Here is a 21,706-nt window from a genome sequence, read left to right as displayed (position 1 = left end):
ACACTAGCTGAACCAGCGACAGCAGCACTGACATGTCCTGGAAGAATCTGGAATTAGCATACCGGCTCTCTCATTGGTTAATATAACTATGACGTAACGAGATAGCTCAACTGGCACGCCTCTTATATGAGAATGTCATTTTCACATATTCACATTTCTTTTGTATTTTAATATATCCTTTGTTCATATCATATCTTTTTGTATTAAAACGTGTTTCCTTTTTTATGACAGTGTCTAAGAGATAAATGTTGCAGTGCTTTACCGGAAACTGAACACATTTTTAACAAAAGTCTTTTCCTGAACGTGACAGAAACGTGAGCTGAAACATGTTACACAACACAGACCTCCATGTGCTGGCATCTGCCAGCAGGTAATGTCATATTTTGTTGGCTTGCAAAATATCTTTAGAATTTTTTAATCAAAAAAAAAAAAAAACACAGCTGATGTTTAATTCACACTTCCTCATACATTTTAAGATATGGCAATTTGGTTGGGAAAAAAAACTTTAACCAGCACTCTGATCCGGCCTTTTACTTAGACATCCTTCCTCTTCTCTTTTAATATTGAGCCTGTTTGGGATTAGGTAATGGGGAGGATTGTGATTTGATTTCAAGCTTTGTTCCCCATCATACATGTGCTTTACGTTTAGTACCTGTTGTGAATATGCTTTGTGTAATCCTGTTAAAACTGAATATAAAATATTCTTGATTTAAAAAGAAAACGATTGATATAGCACCTTTCAAAACACAGTTACAAAGCACTTTACAATAAAACTTAACACGTTTAAAACACAAGACTGAAACAAACTAAAATGTCATGAAATGTCACCAAGGTCAAAGATAAAATAAAAGAAGGCCATATGAGAATTGAAATCACTGAGATAGCAATTAAATAGACACCCAAGATAAAATCAGGACATGCTTTCCTACAGAAGTACATTTTTAGGAGAGACTTGGTGACTCAGACAGCCTTAAATCCATTTGTATTTTACTGACTGTGTGTAAAGTATACTGCTGTTTAGCTAGATATTTAATTCATCATAGCTTTAAAGACACCAATTAGTCTTAAACGCTCTATGGCCATAAGTAAAGTCCTACTTGGACAAACTCGAGAACATGCAGCCCCTGTTGCCATCACATTACCCTATAATATCCACCTGATGGCGACAGAGTTGAACAGATTCTCTAATGAGGCTCTTGATCTGGGTGATGTAGCCTCAAGTTTTACCCTAACACCACCACACCAATACGCAAATGCCAATTATCTAGGATCTACTAGAGCAAATATTAATGAGCCAGCAGATTCGTGTGGTTCCCAGGCCAGTTTAATCATGCATAGGTTCCCTAAGAAAATAGAAAAACAATGCAATTTCTTTATGTCTACACTCTCAGAGCATAGGTCTATATGCTACCCATATAGCCTGCAGTTGGCTATATGGCCTAAATATGTCTATTTATAACCGTCATAAACCCTTCTGCCAAAAAATGTGACATTAGAGTTAAATTCCTCCAGCTGGCAACAAGATGAACCATACCTGTGCAGCTTCATTATAATATAATAACTAGTCTAACAGTTATAAACTTTCAAATTATATTTCTTTCCATTTAATCCAAAGTTATTATATCCTAATGTGTGGCATTAGTAATCCTTCCCTAACCAAAGGAATTAGTGGCCCCAGAGCTGTGCCTGCCTGCTGTGTTTCTAAATAGTTGGCAAGGGTAAAATGCAGAGTTTTCCCACGGGGATTAATGCAAAGTACCAAACTGTTAAATCCCCCAAATTTTCACGCTTCTCTTCCAGATTGGATGTTGGGAGTGGGTGGGATCTCACCGATAAAGCTGTAGGTGAAACATGACAATAATTCAATGAATGTGAGTTTAAATGTCATTATGAGATGCAGGTATTTTCATATTCTCTTTGAATCAGTGCGCAAAATATAGATAGACAGGGGCTCATTCAAATTCCTTATACCCTGCAGTATAGGGGAGAAGTGGTGCCTTCAAATGCTTATGATAAAACAGCCAATTTAATAACTCAATTGTTTATCGTGCGTTAAGATGGGTAATGACAACTAGTCTAATTAGACTGTGTGATCGATTGCAATGACTTTAATTTTTGATCCCCAGTTACTAGATCTTAGTTATATTAAAGAGAAATAACTTAGTGCATGAAGACTGTAAGTGGTGTTTGATTAGGTTAAGATATTTAAACTTATACAAGTAAAAAAATATGGAAAATAAAATAAAATAAGGCCAAAAATAAACATCCAAGCTAAACTGAATTTGAAGGTTTTGTTTCAAGTTGTAAGAATGACCAAAAAAATGCAAGGCACCTTTAGGCTAAATTAAAGAGTAAAAATAAAGAAATGCACAAAGATCAAACAATACCATGAATTAAGATGCTGGGAAACATCTTACTGTCTCAGTCTGTTTACTGACCTGGCCTCGAGCTCTCCGCCCCTACAACGTCACATGTCCTTAACTCGGGTATTATCGAAAAATCCAGCTCCCTCATTCATCACCTCGTCCTTCCTTTAAATCCCAGTAGGGATTCCGATATTTCCCACAGCACATAAAGGCAGCATTGGTGAGAAGTTTAGAGACGCCGCGTCGCTCCGAACAAACAACTTAGTGCGGAACAAACAAAAAAAGTGAGGGTAAACAAATATGAAACGCCCCGGAAATGTATTAACAGCGACTTTAACAACATGTATTCTTCTACTTTGCGTGTGTTCAGTCAGAGGTAAGTGTTTTTCTTTTTAAACCACCTACATAAATCTGGTTAATCGCTTTCATACAGAGCTCCTCTTGTTTGTTTGTGTTGTTGACTTGTATAGATCCTCACAGGTTTCTACTTCTAGCAACAGACTTCATTCATTTTCTTTCCATACAGTCCATAAAACGACTTTGACACAGAAATATGCCACATAGTCTTATTTTCCGTACCACTTTCTTCCTACGCTGTCAGTTTACCCGGGGCTATTGGCTTTATTGAGTCTTGAAGTCTGGTTTTGTTTTTCCTACTATGTGTCAATGTCTCTTGGTGGTGGGAAAAGAGTGGGCTTTAATGAATGACAAAAAGGGGAGCTGTTTAAGATAATAATTATAATATTCTCTATCATTTCTCATCACTAAATCATCTTTGAACTGACTTCAGTGTTCAGTCATGAAAATATGTTTTCCCCTGCAAAAAGTCAGTATGTAATTTGTAAATCCTTTATTCCAACATGGCAATTTTTTATTGTCATGGTAGAACAGGTAATTAAATGTGAGACCACCCTGTTATTACACATGAGACTCTATCATTACTATTTTACACACTGATTATACTGTAAGAGACAGGTTTGACAAAGAAGTGTCACTTGCAGTAGTGAAATGTAATGATTTATCTCCAGGGGGGATTTCCTGTAAACAATAGATTTGTACACATTTTATTTGTGCTTATATTTTAATATATTACTGTCCCTGAGGACGGCTCTGTGGTCACACCAAGAGGAAGTGCAGATGGGGAGGAGAATAACACCATATGTGCTCCTGTCTGGAGCCAACCTGAACCAGCTGTCCACTCACCTAACTTTAATGCAACCTGGAAATGTGCCCCCATTTGGGAGCACTTAAAATGCCTCGATTCAGATGTGTTTTATGACAGTATGTGAGGGTCATTCGTCTGCTGCCATGATGTTCATCAGGGTCTATTTTGGTTTGCTCGTTGTTACCCACCTGTCAGTCAGGTGTGCTGCGTGTCCTGAGCTTCTCGGGAGCTGCTGCACTGTCATGTTGTGTAACTGCTCATTCCTGAGAGAGCTGCATGCATCTGTGCAACCTGGCTAATCCTGCAAGCTCTTAATCCTGCACGTAGAGACATTCTGTTGTCAATGCCGGCTGTATGAAAGCAGATTTTCCATTAGAATATACCTGTTACCAAATATTATTTTCAGTATCTATGCAGTAGGAAACACTAACTGTTCTTGTGGCTTCCTTTCTTGCTCATAAAGACACCATTCCTTAAATACAGAGCTGTAAAAGACAAACTAATTACATTCCAACACTTATTTGTAGGACACTTAGCCTACAAGGATTTTGTCTCCACACCAATTTTATGAAACCATATAAAACACATTCTTCTGCATAAATTGTTCCCTCTGGTGAATTGAGTCATCTGCCAAAACACTCAGATTTGTTCTCAAGCTTAAACATGTCACTTCCATAGCAAAGCCAGTCTGCCAAGTTCCTCAAGGTGTGACTGTCAGATGAGTTTTGGTATGAAACTGTTTGAGTATAGACTCAATGTCATAAATCTGAGCCTCACTGATGAGGCATCAAAGTCCAGTAGTTCCACCTGGCACTGCCCAGAGCTTTAATGATGACTCTGACGTGGCATCTAGTGACTCAACTGGCTGGTCAAAAACATAAAAACACAAAGATTATAAATTAAGGTTTTGTAGTTTTGACAGTTCCAGTGTGACTCATAAATCGGTGTCCTGCCGCTCCCACTTGAGGGCAATGCCATCATTTTCCTTATCCAGCCAGAATCTGTGACTCAGCACTTTGGGCCCCACAGCTGAAGCCGCGGCACCACTGGTGTTTCAGATGCTCCAGTGACAAAGAGGAAACACAGATCTCTCCTTTTCTCTGTTCAGTAGAGATTCTGATTAAAACTCAGTGTGTTGGTTGAGCTCTAAGAGATCAAACAGTGGCACAAATGTACCCCACACTCAGCACTTTATTTTAACAATATCATTGTGATATTAAAGAGTCACCCAACCAATTTTACACGACATTCCTTTGTTTTTGTCACAGAGTGTACTGTTCAGCCTGTGAGACGCCTGTTAATGTCATCAGGATCATTTTGGCTTGGGCTTGGAGACTGAAATTTTTTAGTAGAAAACAAACTGGAGATGTGGAGTTTGACAGACATGGCTATTAACCAGGGTTGAATTGAATTATGAGAAGCTTTTTTTTTAAATCAGTCTCTTGTAAATACCCCAACTTGATGGGAACGCAATTCTAAATTGCAAGACGGCACCTTCTAAAGGAGCTGTATATGACATCCAGAGCATTAACATTGCAGCAAAGCACTATTTGATTGTTCTTTGTTGTGGTAAGCTCTGCATGCATGTTAGTGCATGTGAGTCCCTGTGTGTGTAGACTGTAAAAATAATGGACGTATCTATCATGACATCACCTGTTGGTTTGTGGACTCCAGTTGTGAAGCATCGAGTTTGGCATCTGCCGTCGCCATTTTGTTTTTTTAGAGCCAGAAGTGACCATATTTGAGAGGCTGGCACTGTGGTGGAGCGAGAGGTGGATCTGACTAAGAAGCAGAGAACACTATTGGCAGACAGCCTGTCACTAATACCAGCCAGCCTTTATCATGTGTAACTTCAAGCCTTAATAAAAGTTCCAGCTTTAAATATGTTTATTTCTGCTGTAAAGTTGGGCATATTGAAATGACTGTCTATGGTCTTGAACTGACTTCTGGAGCCAGCCTTGAATGGCTGTCCAGAGAACTGCAGCTTTTGGCGCTTCTGTGTTGGCTTCATTTTTTAGTCCAAGGGGTTGCCAGACCTCATTGTCTCCACAGTTTCCAGACAGTTGCTTTCCTTCTTTGAGTTAGTTGCTAATTGTTAACAGCTGCTTTTTAAATCTCCTTGTGTTGTGTTGCACACAGAACTTGTTGTCAAGATGTCACACAAATCCAGTCCTGCTGGTTGTCCCTTTTAAAAAGAGGTCACTGTTGCTACCTCTGTTGCTGGCTTAAAGGCAAGACAACTCTGTTCCCCCTATTCTGCGATTGCACCTTTTATGCAGAATAGTGAGCCAGCTAACAGTGCAACATTTCTGCCTTGTACAGGCAGTGTAAAGGGGCCACTAATAGCTCCGTCAGCACTGTTGCCATTGTTAGCACCGTTAGCTGCTAGCTGCCGGTGCAGCCATCTCCATGTTGAGAGCTGTGTGCAGACATTCCCAGCTCAGACTCTGAATCACAGATATGCTCTTACAGCTACTTTAAATGTTTTTCCTGAATAATTTTCTTATGATACTCTTTGTTTTCGGCCCAATCCAACTTTATTTTCCTCTACTACACATACTGAATTGATTTGCAAAACCAGAATTACTTGTGACAACGTCCAGAGAAGGAGTGGGAGCTTGTTCTGTTCAGCTGAGGCTTAGACCTTAGATGGGTTGACAGTGATAACATAACAAGATCAGGAGGCTATTAGTTTACCCATTCAAGAAACAGCATAATACTCAAAACATGTGTTGTAGCTGCACTGTACTGTTGGCAGTGAAGAAACTGATGTCTGGTATCCATGGTAACAGGTTACATTCACCACCATTGGACAACAAAATGGGTTAAATGTGAATTCCATTGGCAGAGCAATTTTTTTCACTGTGTTAAGGTGTTGTAAGATTGATTTTTCATAGCTGTTGGATTGATTTTATAATTTCCACTTCCTGTTTTTCTCATTTCCTCAGGTGACTACTGTGAAGTGAACGTTTGCCTTAACGGAGGAACATGTGTGACAGGGATAGGAGAGGATCCATTCATCTGCATCTGTGTGGATGGTTTCGGTGGAGACACCTGCAACCTGACAGAGATAGGTACGGAAAAGTGCAACATATTGGAGGATAGGCACAGTTAATCATACACTTCAAACTCATCTCTTTTTTTCCTCCTTCTCTCAGGACCCTGCAGTCCTAACCCCTGCAAGAACGATGGGTCATGCGAGATCATCGCTCCAACCAGACGGGGAGATGTTTTCAATGAGTACGTCTGCAAGTGCCAGCCCGGCTTCGAGGGAGTGCACTGCCAGATCAGTAAGTTACATGAGCTGCTTCTCTTACCTTGAACACTTGAAGAGCTAGACAACATAAATATATCAGAATTTTACCATCAGTCGAGTGCATACTTGTACACTGATATTGTGCTACTTATTTAGTGTTGACATGAAGGGTCCATCATTCAGGGAAGGTTGTATGGCCTAGATAAAAGGCACAGCATCTAGATATAACAAAAAAAATGAATGAAAAAGCGAGAAAATGGGAAAGTCAAGTCAAATTTTGTCTGACAGGCAGTGTAATACAAGTAGCAGAGTAGGCTCCACGTTCAGCAGATTTCTCTGTAAGTGTGAACACATGAGGTTTTTCCATCCTGTCATAGCCCCGGCGCTAGAGGAGATGTGTAGTCAGCTCAGCAGTTCCATGAAAGGGCCTCATTCAGCGGGCTCTGCGGTCATTCTGTTTGGCTAATTAGTGAAAGACCACTCCAAGTCTCTTAGCATGCAGACGCCCTCCACGCAGGTTCAACACTGCATCTGTTTGTGCTCGGGCTCCAACAAATCAGATGAAGAATTTGATAAGAGTGATTTCCATCATATCCTCTTAATGTAATGACTAGGAATTTTTGCTAAAGTTCATGTTTATCTGCGGAGGAAAGACTTAGAAAAGGGAGCAAATGGAGGATTTTTTTCCCCAAGTGTGAATCTGATTATCATAATCCTCTGAACTCTGACTGACACCCATAATATGGAACTAAAATAACTATAAGCTTTGTGTATATGACTACTGTAAGCTAAACTTAATTCATACTATTACTGAAGAGGCATTTTTTGTGAATGAACAGCTCTCCCACTCAAAGCCCACAGCCTGACCACCAATTGCAGTCTTCATGCAGTCTGGTCGTCTACTCCCAAAACATTTTCTAATTTTGAGTCAGTCAGACGTGGTGTCGAGGTGCAGAAATCGGGTGGAACCTGTCGCATATATCATGTACTGTCAGTGGTGGAATGTAACTAAGTACATATACTCAATTATTGAAGTACAAACCTGACGCACTTGTACTTTACTTGTGTATTTCCATTTTATGCAACTTTTAACTTTTGCTACACCACATCTCGGAGACAGATATTGTTCCTTTTACCCCACTACATTTGTCTGACAGCTTTAGTTACTTTTCAGATTACAAGCAGTCAGATCACTGAAGAAAAAGTACCCATGGATGTAAGTCCAGAGTCTTAGGTAAAAAAAAAACACCTATATATTGTTACATGTCAGTAGTAATTGTAGATCATTTCATTGTTTCAGAGCACTATTTCCACTAGTTTTAAAACAAAGCTTCCAACAAACAGAGAGTTTGTTAACAACAATAAACGCATGATTGTAGCTGTATTTTAACTTATGTAGAGTTTATTTTGGTCTGCAGTGATCGCTGACAGTGTTGCTTACACTCTGATTCCATGGCTGCAGCTCAAAATAACATGAGACAACTGTGTGATGAGAACAAGGGGAAAAAAACAATATTTTATCTGACAAATACTTCACACACTGTTAACTGGCTCCCTTTATTATATAACCAAACGATATCCTGGGTAAGATGAGCTAGCTTACAGGCCTCTGGATTGGCCATTATTGATTTTCTTGATCAACTGAAGGATGGCATGTTCCTTTGTGTGTTGAGAAAATTCTCCCACTTCTGAAGCTAAATAAACTTTTTAAAAACCCTCTTGGATCAGCTTGAAAATGTACAAAGCTGAAAACTGGTGTTGTTTCTCTGATACCATGAAAAGCTGACTTTTAAGAGATACATGGTTTTCAGAGGACAGCCATGCTATAAACATATGATGATCTCATAAAATATGATGCATTGCTGAAACAACTTGAGTATATAAAGAGCTAAAATGAGCAGTTAATTGCAGCATTAAAGGGATAGTTCAGGACCTTTGAAGTAGGGCTGTATGAGGTACTTATCTATAGTCAGTGTATTTCACACAGTAGATGGCGGTCAGCGTACTCCCTGTTTGCAGAAACAGACAGGACTATCACCCATGAAGCTCACCTCTGCATTGCTGTGGATGAGGGTTAACAGCAAAACGTATTTTAGTCACTTCTTCCACCACTGTGTACAGTAAATCCAGACATAACATCACAGTTAGAACTAATGCAGTGATAGTGGTTTAACAGTATTGCAGAGGTTAATAAGGTAAAGTTACTCTGCAGTTGTCTCAGATCAAATCAGTGAGCCCCTCCTCTCGGTAGGATCACCTGTTTCTCAGTGTTATTAGCTGCGTCGTGCCCCTGTTGTCACAGCCAAACAGGCATTTGTTTCTAAGATGTGACCAATCCTCTTAGTGTTAACGGGAACAAGAATTAAAGCGAACCATGTGGCATTACGTCAACCTGTCATCTGCTTTAGTTCTGAAGGCCGCATGAGCTGTTATGACTTTGTTTGTTTTGTCAATATCTTCTTTTTCTTTGGTCTCCAGCCATTATAAACACAACCTACACCTCCAGTTAAAAACAAAATCATGTAATATGGGCCAATGAAATTATGACTTGTACTTTTTCACAAAAGTCCAGCTCTATTTCTACTTTTATTTTCCAATGACAATTAACCGTTACATATTTAGACTCAGTTCAGGAGTTTAGGATTACTTTTTTTTTAATTTAAGTGGGGTCCAAATATATTTTATCATTAGATTAATTCAGGTACATGGTTAAAAAAATATATTTTTGTCAGCTAAGATTTTGTGTATATATTAGATATAGAAAACATATTAATGCAAATAAATGAATAAAAAGTAGCAGATTAGATAACAACTTCCAGTATCAGCAGACTTTTGTGATGTAAACAGATACAGATTGAAGCTCTGTGTTACAGCCAATATGTACATACATACATTGGTAGATTTAGTTGGCTTGTTGTGTTCAGCTGTGGGTTTCAAGTGGACTGACTTGGAGGAATCAGCAGGGAGCGGAGATACATACACACAATACATACAGTAGATTCAGGTTAACTTCATAAGCATACATTAAGATCCAGTTAAAATCACAAATTTTCCCAGAGAGAACTACTATCTTTGACCAGACCATCATGTATATATACCAAGATACACATTAATAGAGCTCCTCCAGTAACAGCACTGCTGGTTTTCTGTCTTATTAGTTACCTGCAGTCACCCCGTGTCCTTGAAAGACCCCAGCTATTTATAGAAAACCACAGTGACCGTGAGGTCTGTTATGTTTTTGGGTCTAATGTCTAAATAGTGTTTGAATTAGGGCAAGGTATGTGCAATAAAGCTACAGCCTGCACTTTTTCGGTACCTGCTTCAATAGCAAAGACTTATTATGGTTTAGGTATTATTTTTCTTATGTGAATCTGATTGTATGAGTTTCTCTAACCATTTGATTCAGCATCCCTCTGTGAAAATATTTCAGTCCTTTTTAAGATGAATGAAAAGAAAATAACATGCATACATCCCACTAACCTAGCTAAACATCTTAAATCATAGCTCAACAGGCAGTGTGAGCATGCCACCTTGTGGAGGTCGGTGAGCATTACATCTGCAGCATTCAGAGGGGGATACAGGAAATTATCCAGACTGGCATTGTTGCCATGGCTATTGTGAAGGAAAGGAAGGCTTTTATCTGTAAAACTGGATTTTTAATAGCAGGAGAGAAGGCTGGAATACCTCACATATTACATTCATTGTCAAATCTCACTATCAGCTGAAATATAAATTGAATTCTCAATAGCCCGGTTTGTGCGATTGTCCTTTGTGGATATTAGAGCTATTATTATTATTCAGTTCCCACAATACACAGTTAGTTTGTGGGCTAACTACTGGTCAAACTCCATGGATATAGCCTCCCAAAATCTCATGTAACTGTTCACATTTATCAAGTAATGACACAAAATACAATTATCAACTATGACCATTCACCTCTAACCTGCTGTGCCCTGTAAACTGGCTGCCAAGAGTTTCCCATCTCTACAGTGTCGCCCTCAGGGGCATTTCTGTCATCATGTTTGATTTAAGAGAAACTACTTGTCAACAACTGTATGTTGGAGACACAGTGAGGCTATTGTGGCCCTCCACCTGCCGCAGCCTCGCTGTGGGCAGGTGTGCACCACGTCTCTAACAATCAGCTTTTTTGTGATTCCTTATTAAAGTTAGTCTGAGGAGTTGAAAATAATTCAGAGAGTGGTTATCTTTTTCAGATGTGAACGATTGTGCCAACCAGCCCTGTAAGAATGGAGGGATGTGCCGAGATCTCGATGGAGACTACACCTGCCAGTGCCCCTCGCCATATGTGGGAAAGCAGTGCCAGCTACGTACGTTCACCAACCACCATGTCATATTTCACACAGCTGTCTCAGATATGTATACGCTTATGTATTTTGCTCTTCCTCAAAAACCTTTTTCAATAAGTTTGTGCAAAAATTGTAAACAACATCAAATATTGTGTTTCTGGAATTGGCCAAAAGACAAAATATTATGTGTGTATAAAATGTAATAATTACTATTTCAAAGAGTGGTTGTTCTTTTAAGTGAAAGACTTGGAAAATACAAAATAAAACACCTAAACTGAAACAAGATTTAGCACCACAATAAATCTTTGGTTTTTCAGTGGATGGTCAACAAAAAAATAGCTGTAATTTTTGTTGTTTAAACTGTAGAGACTCACCATTAAAGTGCTTTCACCCTTGATAACATCTGAATGGCTGTGTGTCCCAGGTTGCATTTCTCTGCTGGGGATGGAGGGAGGAGCAATCGTAGACTCCCAGATTTCAGCTTCCTCTGTGCACTACGGCATTCTGGGCCTTCAGCGCTGGGGTCCGGAGTTGGCTCGACTCAACAACCAAGGCATCGTCAACGCCTGGACATCAGCCGTCCACGACAGGAACCCCTGGATCGAGGTAAGAGAGAAGTGAACACTTTCAAATCCTGAGAGCTGATGAATAACAACTGTGAAGCCAACTAATGACTTGTTAACTGGTTAACAACAGATTAACATGCAGAAGAAGATGCGTCTGACGGGAATCATCACTCAGGGGGCCAGTCGCATGGGCACGTCTGAGTACATCAAGGCCTTCAAGGTGGCGAGCAGCTTTGATGGAACCCTTTATACCACTTACAGAGCGGATGGACAACGAAGAGACATGGTAAGTGAACTTAAAGGAACAGTGTGTAAGATTTAGGGGGATTTAGTGGCATCTAGTGGTGAGGACTGCAGATTACAACCAGCTGAAACTTCTCCTGGTTGGAATTCTTTCTATGTTCATTGTTCAGGGGTTTTTAACTGGGAGCAGAATTATCTGCAGAGGTCTCCTTCTCTTCAAAACAAACAAACCTGGTGATTTAAACCGGTAAAAACACTGAAAAAACCTGAATTTTTCGATGTTCTCGTCGTGGATGGACCTCTAGCTACGGTGGTTGCCACAAAAACATGAATGGCCCTATCTAGAGCCAGTGTTTGGTTTGTTCATTCTTGGCTACTGTAGAAACATGGCAGTGCAACATGCCGATCTCTATTGACAAGGATCCGCTCCCTGTGTAGATATAAAGTGCTCATTCTGAGGAAACGAAAACACAATGATTCTTATTTCCAGCTGATTATACACTAAAGAAAACACACTTATTATATAATTTTCAATTTCTGCCAATGCATCCTCCTAAATCTTAAACACTGGACTTTTAAATATATATATTACTTATTTATGTACTAGCAGCGAGCGTCTTTTCCTTCACATAACTCACCTGTTTTTTTCATGTCTATGTGCTGCAGGTTTTCGTGGGCAACACAGATAACGACAGCACAAAGACCAATCTCTTTGACCCTCCCATTGTGGCCCAGTACATCCGTATCATCCCTGTGATCTGTCGCAGGGCCTGCACACTGCGCATGGAGCTGGTGGGCTGTGAACTCAATGGTAAACACACAGAAAACACAAATTTTAACGCACACAGCAAGCTCAGAAGCTTGGCAGATAATGATGGTGGATAGAAAAACAAATTTAAAGTCAATACAAAAGGATGGATGACCTACAGTAAGTTCAAGTCAAGCAAGCCATAGCCTCTGTGAACTCAGGCAGAAAAAAATTTATAAATATGTACAAATTCCTGAAGCGGGGAAAAGTGAGGAAAGTCTTTTGTTTAGCTTTCCTTCTGTCTCCTGTTTTACTGTGTTGATTTCTTCTTGCTGTGGTTACCGGGTTTATTTCAACTGCATAACATGGCCTCCATCCAGCCGTGGTTAGATAGAAAATGCATAGCATAAACAGCATTCTGTGGTTAGACCTCAACGTGCAGCAATAAAAGCAGCGATTTATAGCAATCATGCAAAGACAGAAACACAAATTTGTGGGTGTTTTTCCTTTGTCTTCTTTGAACATAACAGCTAAAACGTTTGCACAGAAACACGGTGAATGTTTACACACTGCGTATTTAGCTTTATACACTTTATTGCATGCATTCTTCTGCTCTGTGCGCCTCTTTCTGTTCCTTCCTCTTGGTCATTCATGGGTGTGAAAATCTTTTAAATCAGCCTTTCAAATATTTCTAATGATCTTTAAATGGATGATGGGTGAAGTTAATTTCTTTGGGTGTATTCTTCTCTTCTTTCCTCTTCCCTTTCTGTCGCTTTGGTCTCCCCTCCCTCCGTCCTCCTGTCTGCTTTCGATTCACAGTTTATTCAAACACGGCAGGTTGCTCAGAGCCTCTAGGAATGAAGTCTCGCCTCATCTCAGATGGGCAGCTTTCAGCCTCCAGCTCTTTCCGCACGTGGGGCATCGATACCTTCACGTGGCACCCTCAGTTCGCCCGACTGGATAAGCAGGGAAAGACAAACGCCTGGTCTCCTGCACACAGCAACCGCTCAGAGTGGATCCAGGTGAGGGGCCACCCTCAGCTGTAACATGTTTTTATTGGTAAATATGTCTGTTGTAGAAAGCTGTGTTTAACAGTGTGACTCTTTGTTTCTTCACCAGGTTGATCTGGAGAAGACAAAGCGCCTCACAGGCATCATCACTCAGGGGGCCAAGGACTTCGGGGTGGTGCAGTTTGTGTCCGTGTTTAAAGTTGCTTACAGTAACGATGGAGAGACGTGGAGTATGGTGAAGGAGGAGAACACTGGCAATGATAAGGTCAGACTTATGTGAATACATTCTCTAACACAGTATACTGTATATGTCTGAGTAAATGAGTCTCAATTAAATGCAGAGCTTTTATAAAGGCCCTTAGAGTGTGGAATAATACAGAAACCCTGTGAGGCAAGTGAGAGAAAAAAATCCATTTTCTAAAGCTGATGTAAATTATTCTATATCGCTGGCACCTTTCCAGCTACCATTCCCCACTCCATATTTGGTCTGGATGGGACTTGAACCAGCGTCCCTCCAGTCCCCAACTCAAGTCCCTATGGTTTGAGCTACTGCCACCCCAAAATTGAGCTGCTGCCGCCCTCATCAACACAGGAGAGAAAGAAACTATTAAGATCAGACTCAGAAAATGGATCACCTTTTTTCCTGACTTGCCTCTCAGGACTTCTGCAATAATTTAAAATAATTTAATTCTTCTTTACTGATTTACTCTTTAAAAAGCAACACACAAAGTCTAAAGTTTTTGAAAAAGAAGTTTAAAATGCTAGCTTCCCTTCCTGTTCTCTCTTTCTCTTCATGTTTTCCTCATCACAGCCTCTTTCTCTGAGAGCACTCGGACATGTCTGGCTGCACTCAGATGATCCAATAAAACTGGAAAACAAGCTTTGATGTTTTTACTGAGCACAGGGCTCACGTGGTGTCTTGACATAATGCATGTTAGCCAGGCTTTGTCTTTATGCTCTGAGCATCTGGGTGGGGCTGTTAGGATCTGGGTTGTAAGGTTGTCAGAAGCCCCTGATGGCAACTGGTCAGTAACATGTGGCGAATGTATTTATCAATTACCTGTATCACCTTTGAACGTGCTTATACACAGCAGCTTCTGCTCAAAAAATAATTAACACAACTTTAACATTTATTTGCAGCTTTTCCAAGGCAACGTGGACAACAACACCCACAAGAAGAATGTGTTCGAGCCTCCATTCTACGCCCGATACGTCCGAGTCGTCCCCTGGGAGTGGCACGAGCGCATCACTCTACGCATGGAGCTGCTGGGCTGCGATGACTAATAAACTCATCACTCACTCATCTAACAGTGCTCCATCCTCATCTGATCGCTCCATCTCCCCAAACCGCAGCAGAGCAACGGATCTGGAACAGAATCATCTGTTCTGCACGTCTGTATGTTCCTCTGGATGAAGATCCTGTCGGCTGCTTGGACTGTAACACTTGTAGCACTTTCTGACTTTTTTATGTTTATGTTAATAACATTGTTTTACATTGCTCATAAAGAATCTTCTATGAAGTATCAATGATTTGAATTTTAATAGCTTCGGATATAAACAAAAGTTGTTTAGATTTGCTTTTAGCCCGTATTATAGTCCATATTTGCTCCGTCTAAGAATTCAAATTAAAGTCTGGACACTTGATAACAGTGCTCTTCGCCTCCTCCAGTTGTGCTCAAGCTAAATTGCAGGTATACAACTTTTTCAGTCCTTTCTTTGCAATCCCACACAGGTCAACAGCCCTGCTATTTTTTGTGGTTTTAACAGTCTGCAGACGACAGATGACAAACACCCAACTGTTACTGGAGCACAAACTAGCATTATGACGCAGGGCCTGCGCAATATTTAGCATATTTTGACATCTCAAACTATCCTGGAAGAGATAATAAGTAGCTTTAAACTGCAGCACACTGATCTGTTAAATGACGGACTTACAAACTGTAGAGCTTATTGCACGAAGAGATTCATGTGACATTGGATGTTTACACATTTTAGCAGTTTCTTCCACGTCATTCTTACAATTAATTTCATTGTAATTTAATCCTTTTTACAACAAATGTGAAAAGAAAGATGTGTAGAAAATAAGCATTGTTTTACATTCTTTTTTATTATTGTTATTCATTGTTGGTCTTGAACTGAGATCATTTATTAAATGTTAAAAAAGAAATCTTTGTGTGTGTTTCTTACCAGTTAAGAGATAGAAAACATGTCTTTGTTGTGCTTTACTATGAGCTGATAACAGTCTATATCCCACAATAGTCTTATCTGATCAGGCACTGTCCCTGTAGGAGTGGCTGCTGGTGTTTGGTTTCTGCATGAACACACTGGTCCACAAAGTAGATCTTCTTCAGGAGCATATTGCTGCCACAAGCTAACATCAAAGGAAGGATCTGTATATTTAACTTATAGCTCTCTGAATAAAAGAGAATTAAACTCAAATGTTTCGAAGAAGAACCTGCTGTAAGTTATCTTCTGCTTTCTTACATGAAGAACAAACCGCCCCACCCACACCGAGATGTTGTGAGTCTTCTCCATGCTGGACTTCCAGGCCTGCTGTTTACAAGAGTAATTGCACCTTTTTAGATACTCATCTCCCTGCTAAGCTCACAGTCCTGGTATGTTTGGCCCCTGGCGACTGCTTTCATGTCTATGAGATGAATACAGTGGACTATGGAGTGTCTCTAACACGTCTGTCCTCACTGTGTATGTCTGTGCATTTTGTATGTGGATGTGTGTTTCATGTATGTTTTACCGGAGCATTGTAAAAGATCACAGTGCTCACAGGAAAACACATCTACCAGCTGGAGTGATGGAGTGATGGAGTGATAGAGTGCAGATGCTCTGCAACAAACATCTGCTTTCTGAGAGTTAAGGAGGGAGGCAAAGTTTTCTCCCAAGATATTGGTCCAAGATCAGAAATAAGTCATTCAAAGAGCCATAAGAGTGGCAGAGTGTCTAAGTTCAAGGTCTTTTGCAGATTATCCCATGTATAAGGAGCACTGTAAGAGAATGACATTCTTCCTAGTTCACTTCTGATGAAGGGAATGTGAAGCCTGTTCTGTGAGCGAGTACCAAGATTATGTGAGGTCTGAGCTTTATAAATGAACAAATACCAATGCTGTTCCCGCCTCACAGCCAAATGTGGCCTGCCAACCTTTCAGTAAAGGTGGCAGTGATGGGTGCTGTAAGAATCTCCTGTTATGAACATAAGAGCTGAGTGGTGGACAACGTGCTGTGATTTCAGTGTAGAGGCAGCAGCTTTTCTATGTATAACATCATTTGATAAAATAATATTTATACTATTAAGATGTAAGTCTTAATTATATCTAACAATCGTAATCTTTTCAGACTAAGGTCCCTGAAGCAAAATCCTATCAAATGTTGGGCTGTGACAATTTAGGGTAACTGAGTAGCAGTGTACCTTCTATCATTGTGTATATGTATTTTATTTTAATAGTAATGTTGAATTCCTATGACTTGTTTTCTGTTTTTCTACCTGTGAAGATATTTGTGACTGAATTGTTAAAATGATGTTCTGAGCCTTTGTTTGATATTGAAAACCCTAAAATAAAGTTTTTAAAAAATCAATGGTTGGTAGAATAAATAACATGGTGTTGAGTTTGAGATTCAGCATTTCAGTTAAATAATTTGCCTTTTAAATCTGTGAATTTTTGGTAATTTTGCAAAAAAAACAATCTGGGAAACTGCTAAAATTAACATTGAAAGAAAAATTAAAAGAAAAAAAAAATACAAAAAAATCCAATCAAACAAAGCTACACCAGAAGTTTTTTATTTTTAATTTGCATTGGTCGACTTAAACTATAAATGTACAATACTGATAAACTGAAGTGGGAACTTCTCTACTTGGCACCTCCGTCCTCCCTTCACTCACTGGCTGCATGCAGGTAGCCTGACAGCAGCAGCTCTGCTACTCCTCAGTGAAAAGTTATTAACTGTGACCATATAGCTGCACCTGATTGATTATCGACAAAGAGGAGACCAAATCTGTTACTGATGCTTCATGTTCTTTGACAAGGATCCCACTGAGTGCATCAGAGCTCCTGGACACACAGATGATTTCTTTCCAACAGCATCAAAGATTTCCCTTCGAGGGGTTTTAAATTACGCAGGCAGAATATCGAAGTGTTAACGGTAAGTGAAGAAAATACGTATCTAAAAAATGACTGGGCGTCAAATAAGGTCTGTAATCTTTATAATAATCACCTTATTAGTCTAAAGAGCATCTGAATTCACTGTACGATTTTTAAATTGATTTTTTTAAGTTCTTTGTTCTCACCTGGCGTCAAAGTCAGATATGTTCCTTAAATTTAATCAACAACTGCCATATTTTTCTTGAGGCTGGGTAATTCGACATATTGGAGCAAAGTGTGTGATGTGTGTGATTTTGGTGAAGTGGAAAATGAGCCCCATGTTGTTTGATACTGTACAAAATATGATTTAAGAGGATTCATGTGTCATGAAATGGCTCGACAATATTCTGGTGCTCAGATTAGCAAACGCTGGAATACTTTTGTGGCAAAAGCCTAGAAAGGAAGGCAAGATACATGTTTAATTGGGCTCGAATAGCCTATATTTTGATGTTTCAGTGCTGCACAGTAAATGTCTCTGTGAGTGATCCAGCTGTCTTACACAATGATGATCTAGTTATTTAGGATGCGTTTGTGGCTTTGCTAGGCCAACGTTGGATTCTAGTTCGGCTTGTTTGATTTTCATGGTGTTTTGCAAGCCCATGGGCCAGGCATAATTGTTTGCATGACAAACTAAAAAAAGATATTTATCCATTGTCACGGGTGTTGCACGTATACAATATGCTAAAGATACAAAATATACCAGTTACTGAAATGGCTGCAGCCTAAAAACAATCTATAACCTGATAAATCTGTACCTTTATTTCACTGTCTTAAAAGCGCACCATAGTTGTCAGTCCTGTTCAATAGACAGAGCTCATTAACATGGTGTCATACTGCCCTCTACTGGCCCTGTCCTGCCATAACTCCCAAAGGTACAAATTCACAGGGTTGTGTGTTAATTGAAAACTCTTGCAAAAATAATGCAGTCATACAAAAGTAATTATTCCACTGTGCTTTGAGGCACTAATGAGCCAACCAGATTTCTCTCCACAGGCTTTGGGGATTGCACAGAGAGCATTTAAGGATCAGGATTCATCCTCACAGCCAGGATGATGATGTGTTGTCTACAAACTCTGCTGCTGCTGTTGCTGAGGCTCTCGGGTTTGGCCCTGACTGCCCCTACAACACAGAACATCTTCTTCTACCATGACTTCCTCAGTGGAAATGGCAACAAAGAACGTATGCACATGATAAATAAAATAATGTCCGATATAACCCAGGTGTATTTATCTGGCTTCAGGTCACTGATGTAAGGTGTGTATTATCTACAGTTCATTTCAGTGGCGTGGAGCTCCATGTGGACTCTACTCAGCCCTCAGTGTCTGCAGTCAGAGGGGGCAGTGCCACCATGCCATGCAGGTTTTGGTATGAGCCTGAGTTGAGCTCGCAAAGAGATGTGCGGGTCAAGTGGTCCTGGCTGCCTGCTGCTGGGGGACATGAGACAGACGTGCTGGTGGCTTTGGGCTCTCGCTGTCACAGTTTTGGGGCCTTCAGGTTGTAACGGATTATATACAATGTTTTTGATGTTTGTATGAATTTGTTTGTCTTTTATTAAATGCCAGTATGTCTGTTATCTGTTGTTCAGTGGTCGTGTGCAGCTCAGACAGGATTTCCCAGGAGATGCTGCACTTGTGATGACTGACCTCCAGCTGAATGACACAGGCCGTTACCGCTGTGAGGTGGTGGACGGACTGGAGGACAGGAGCTCTTCAGTTTATCTGGAGTTACGAGGTACAATATGTCCGCCTACACTGATACCATGACTTCTATTCTCAGAGACAAGGGTCCAAACTTTTCACATTTCATGGATGGATGGATGAAGTTATTTCACTTTGAGTGCATTTTGTGTCTCCCTGTGGTTGTTTTGCACCTCTTTGTAGTTATTTTGAGTCCCTTGAAGGTCATTTTTTGTCCGTAATTTTGAGACAAGTTTTCTATTTGCAGTCATTTCATGTCTCCTTTGTGCCTCTTTAAGGTCATTTTGTGTGTTATTGAGTCTCTTTTATGTAATTTTGTATCTTTTTTGGTCGTTTTGTGTCTCTTTCTAGTTGATTATGTCTTTTAGTGGTTGTTTGATGTGTCTCTTTGAACTTCCTTGGTAATCCTTTGTGGTCTTCCTGTGTCTCTTCCTGGTTGGTACATGGTAATTTAAGTGACATTTTGCAGGTGAAGGCCAAGAGGGTCCTCACACTTTGGGCCCCTGGGCTGGACCTGTGCACACTAGGCCTGTTCAGTAATCCATCCATGCAGCTAACATATTCCATTCTTCTCTGACATAGAGATGTGTTCATGTCTTGCATTATTAGAAGTATTATTCTTATCACTGAGAGTGTGTGTAGTAATAGTAGAAGCAGAAGTACTTGAGTATAAAATTTTGTAAAAAGTAGGGGCTCTTTTATTTCATTATAATAAGGCTTTTTTCACAGCAGACATTTTGGCTCATCATAGACAAAGCACAGGTGTTACTTATAGCATTAACAATGTCCCTGCTGTGTTCAAGTGTCCCAGTGAGTAACCTTTGAAGCCCACATACCTTTGTGTAACACTGTCTAATTAATTCATCCACCCAGGTGTAGTGTTTCCCTACCAGCACCCTCGTGGTCATTATCAGCTCAGCTTTCTGGCAGCCCAGCAGGCCTGTGAGGAGCAGGGCTCCACGCTGGCCACCTTCACACAGCTCTTCCAGTCCTGGAAAGAGGGTCTTAACTGGTGCAGTGCAGGCTGGCTGGCTGACGGGACAGTCCAGTACCCCATCACCCGGCCCAGAGTGCCCTGTGGGGGGCATGGCCTCGCCCCAGGTGTCCGGAGCTACGGCAGGCGGCACCTGCAGCTTCATCACTATGATGTCTTCTGCTTCTCCTCTTCGCTGAGAGGTGAGGTAGTGTGAGACCAACAATGTCACAGGTTCAAAATCTGGTCCTGGAGGAGGGGTTTTTCACAGCAGAGTTTGACTTCCAATAGCAGGGAGAGCACAGGTGTTAACAATAACATTAACGAGGGCTCTGTTTGAGTGTCTCAGTGGGCCCTGACGGTGTGACAGTGTACACAGTGTTGTCTAATGTTGTTGGTCTGAAACACTAAAATGTTTCAGAACCTGCAGAAAGTTCTCTAAATATCACAATAAATATGTTTTGTTAAAGGTAAAGTCTACTATCTTCAACCCTCTCACAAGATGAACCTGACTGAGGCTCAGCAGGCGTGTCAGGAGGACGGAGCCGAGGTCGCCAAAGTCGGGCAGCTCTATGCCGCCTGGAGACTCACAGGCCTGGACCGCTGTGACGCCGGCTGGCTGGCAGATGGAAGTGTTCGGTACCCCATCACCAGACCAAGAAGAAACTGTGGTCCCTCTGAGCCGGGGGTGCGCAGCTTTGGTTTCCCACCTCCTCAGCACAAGCATGGAGTCTACTGCTACAAGTCGGCTGATGAATGAATCTAGATAACCGTCAAAAATGTTTCCTCATGAGCTGCTTCATGTGTTAATATGGAAACTGAAGATGAAGAACACAAGAGGAAAGCAGGAAAACACAGCACAAAGTTATATTCAGGCTACTTCTTCAGACATGCCCCATTTTTTTCTTGTGGTTTTATTCCCTATTTTTCTATTAATATGTTCTGTGTGAAATTCTCTTGTTGGACATGTGTAATGCCGTTATTACAATGTTGACTCACTGTTGATGCTATAAGCTATTGAAATTACTCTGCAGACTTGAGTTGAGATAATTCTGTTTCTCAAAAAAATCTACTGTATAACCATGTACCTCAGGTGATTTTCACATCACTCAATTTTTACATAATTAGAAATCTAACTTGTATAACAAAGCTTTTCCTGAACATTAAAACCTTTGTACAGAAGATTCATGTTTCTGTCTCTACTAACAAAAATTGAACACCCAC

General features: G+C 40.4%; 2 protein-coding genes across 3 annotated transcripts; both read left to right on the top strand.

Annotated features, from left to right (window-relative positions):
- The first annotated feature begins 2,527 nt into the window (after window positions 1-2,527).
- Window positions 2,528-15,819, top strand: LOC126390317 (EGF-like repeat and discoidin I-like domain-containing protein 3). 2 transcript variants are annotated; one of them, XM_050044578.1, is made up of 10 exons: window positions 2,528-2,742; window positions 6,480-6,605; window positions 6,690-6,821; window positions 11,002-11,115; window positions 11,519-11,700; window positions 11,791-11,946; window positions 12,570-12,714; window positions 13,489-13,673; window positions 13,771-13,926; window positions 14,802-15,819. In XM_050044578.1, exons 1-10 carry the CDS (start codon window positions 2,667-2,669, stop codon window positions 14,943-14,945), a joined length of 1,416 nt encoding a protein of 471 aa, XP_049900535.1. In that variant the 5' UTR covers window positions 2,528-2,666; the 3' UTR covers window positions 14,946-15,819. The 2 variants fall into 2 exon arrangements, with proteins under 2 accessions (XP_049900535.1, XP_049900526.1); XM_050044569.1 differs by having other exon boundaries at window positions 13,471-13,673.
- Window positions 15,820-17,566: 1,747 nt separating this feature from the next.
- On the top strand, window positions 17,567-21,662 carry LOC126394586 (hyaluronan and proteoglycan link protein 3-like). Its single transcript, XM_050051505.1, has 6 exons — window positions 17,567-17,813; window positions 18,806-18,991; window positions 19,084-19,306; window positions 19,398-19,543; window positions 20,383-20,685; window positions 20,953-21,662. The coding sequence occupies exons 2-6, from the start codon at window positions 18,862-18,864 to the stop codon at window positions 21,240-21,242; spliced, it is 1,092 nt and encodes a 363-aa protein (XP_049907462.1). The 5' UTR covers window positions 17,567-17,813; window positions 18,806-18,861; the 3' UTR covers window positions 21,243-21,662.
- The last annotated feature ends 44 nt before the right edge of the window (window positions 21,663-21,706 follow it).

This window comes from Epinephelus moara, chromosome 1 (genome assembly GCF_006386435.1).
Source record: "Epinephelus moara isolate mb chromosome 1, YSFRI_EMoa_1.0, whole genome shotgun sequence".
Taxonomy (NCBI): domain Eukaryota; kingdom Metazoa; phylum Chordata; class Actinopteri; order Perciformes; family Serranidae; genus Epinephelus; species Epinephelus moara.
This window is presented reverse-complemented; position numbering and strand designations above follow the sequence as displayed.

Coding starts and splice junctions, on each gene's coding strand:
- LOC126390317 (XM_050044569.1), top strand. CDS start 2,667: ATGAAACGCCCCGGAAATGTATTAACAGCGACTTTAACAACATGTATT. Junction 2,743..6,479: donor TTGCGTGTGTTCAGTCAGAG/GTAAGTGTTTTT, acceptor TCATTTCCTCAG/GTGACTACTGTGAAGTGAAC. Junction 12,715..13,470: donor GGTGGGCTGTGAACTCAATG/GTAAACACACAG, acceptor TTCGATTCACAG/TTTATTCAAACACGGCAGGT.
- LOC126394586 (XM_050051505.1), top strand. CDS start 18,862: ATGATGATGTGTTGTCTACAAACTCTGCTGCTGCTGTTGCTGAGGCTC. Junction 18,992..19,083: donor TGGAAATGGCAACAAAGAAC/GTATGCACATGA, acceptor TATTATCTACAG/TTCATTTCAGTGGCGTGGAG. Junction 19,544..20,382: donor AGTTTATCTGGAGTTACGAG/GTACAATATGTC, acceptor TCATCCACCCAG/GTGTAGTGTTTCCCTACCAG.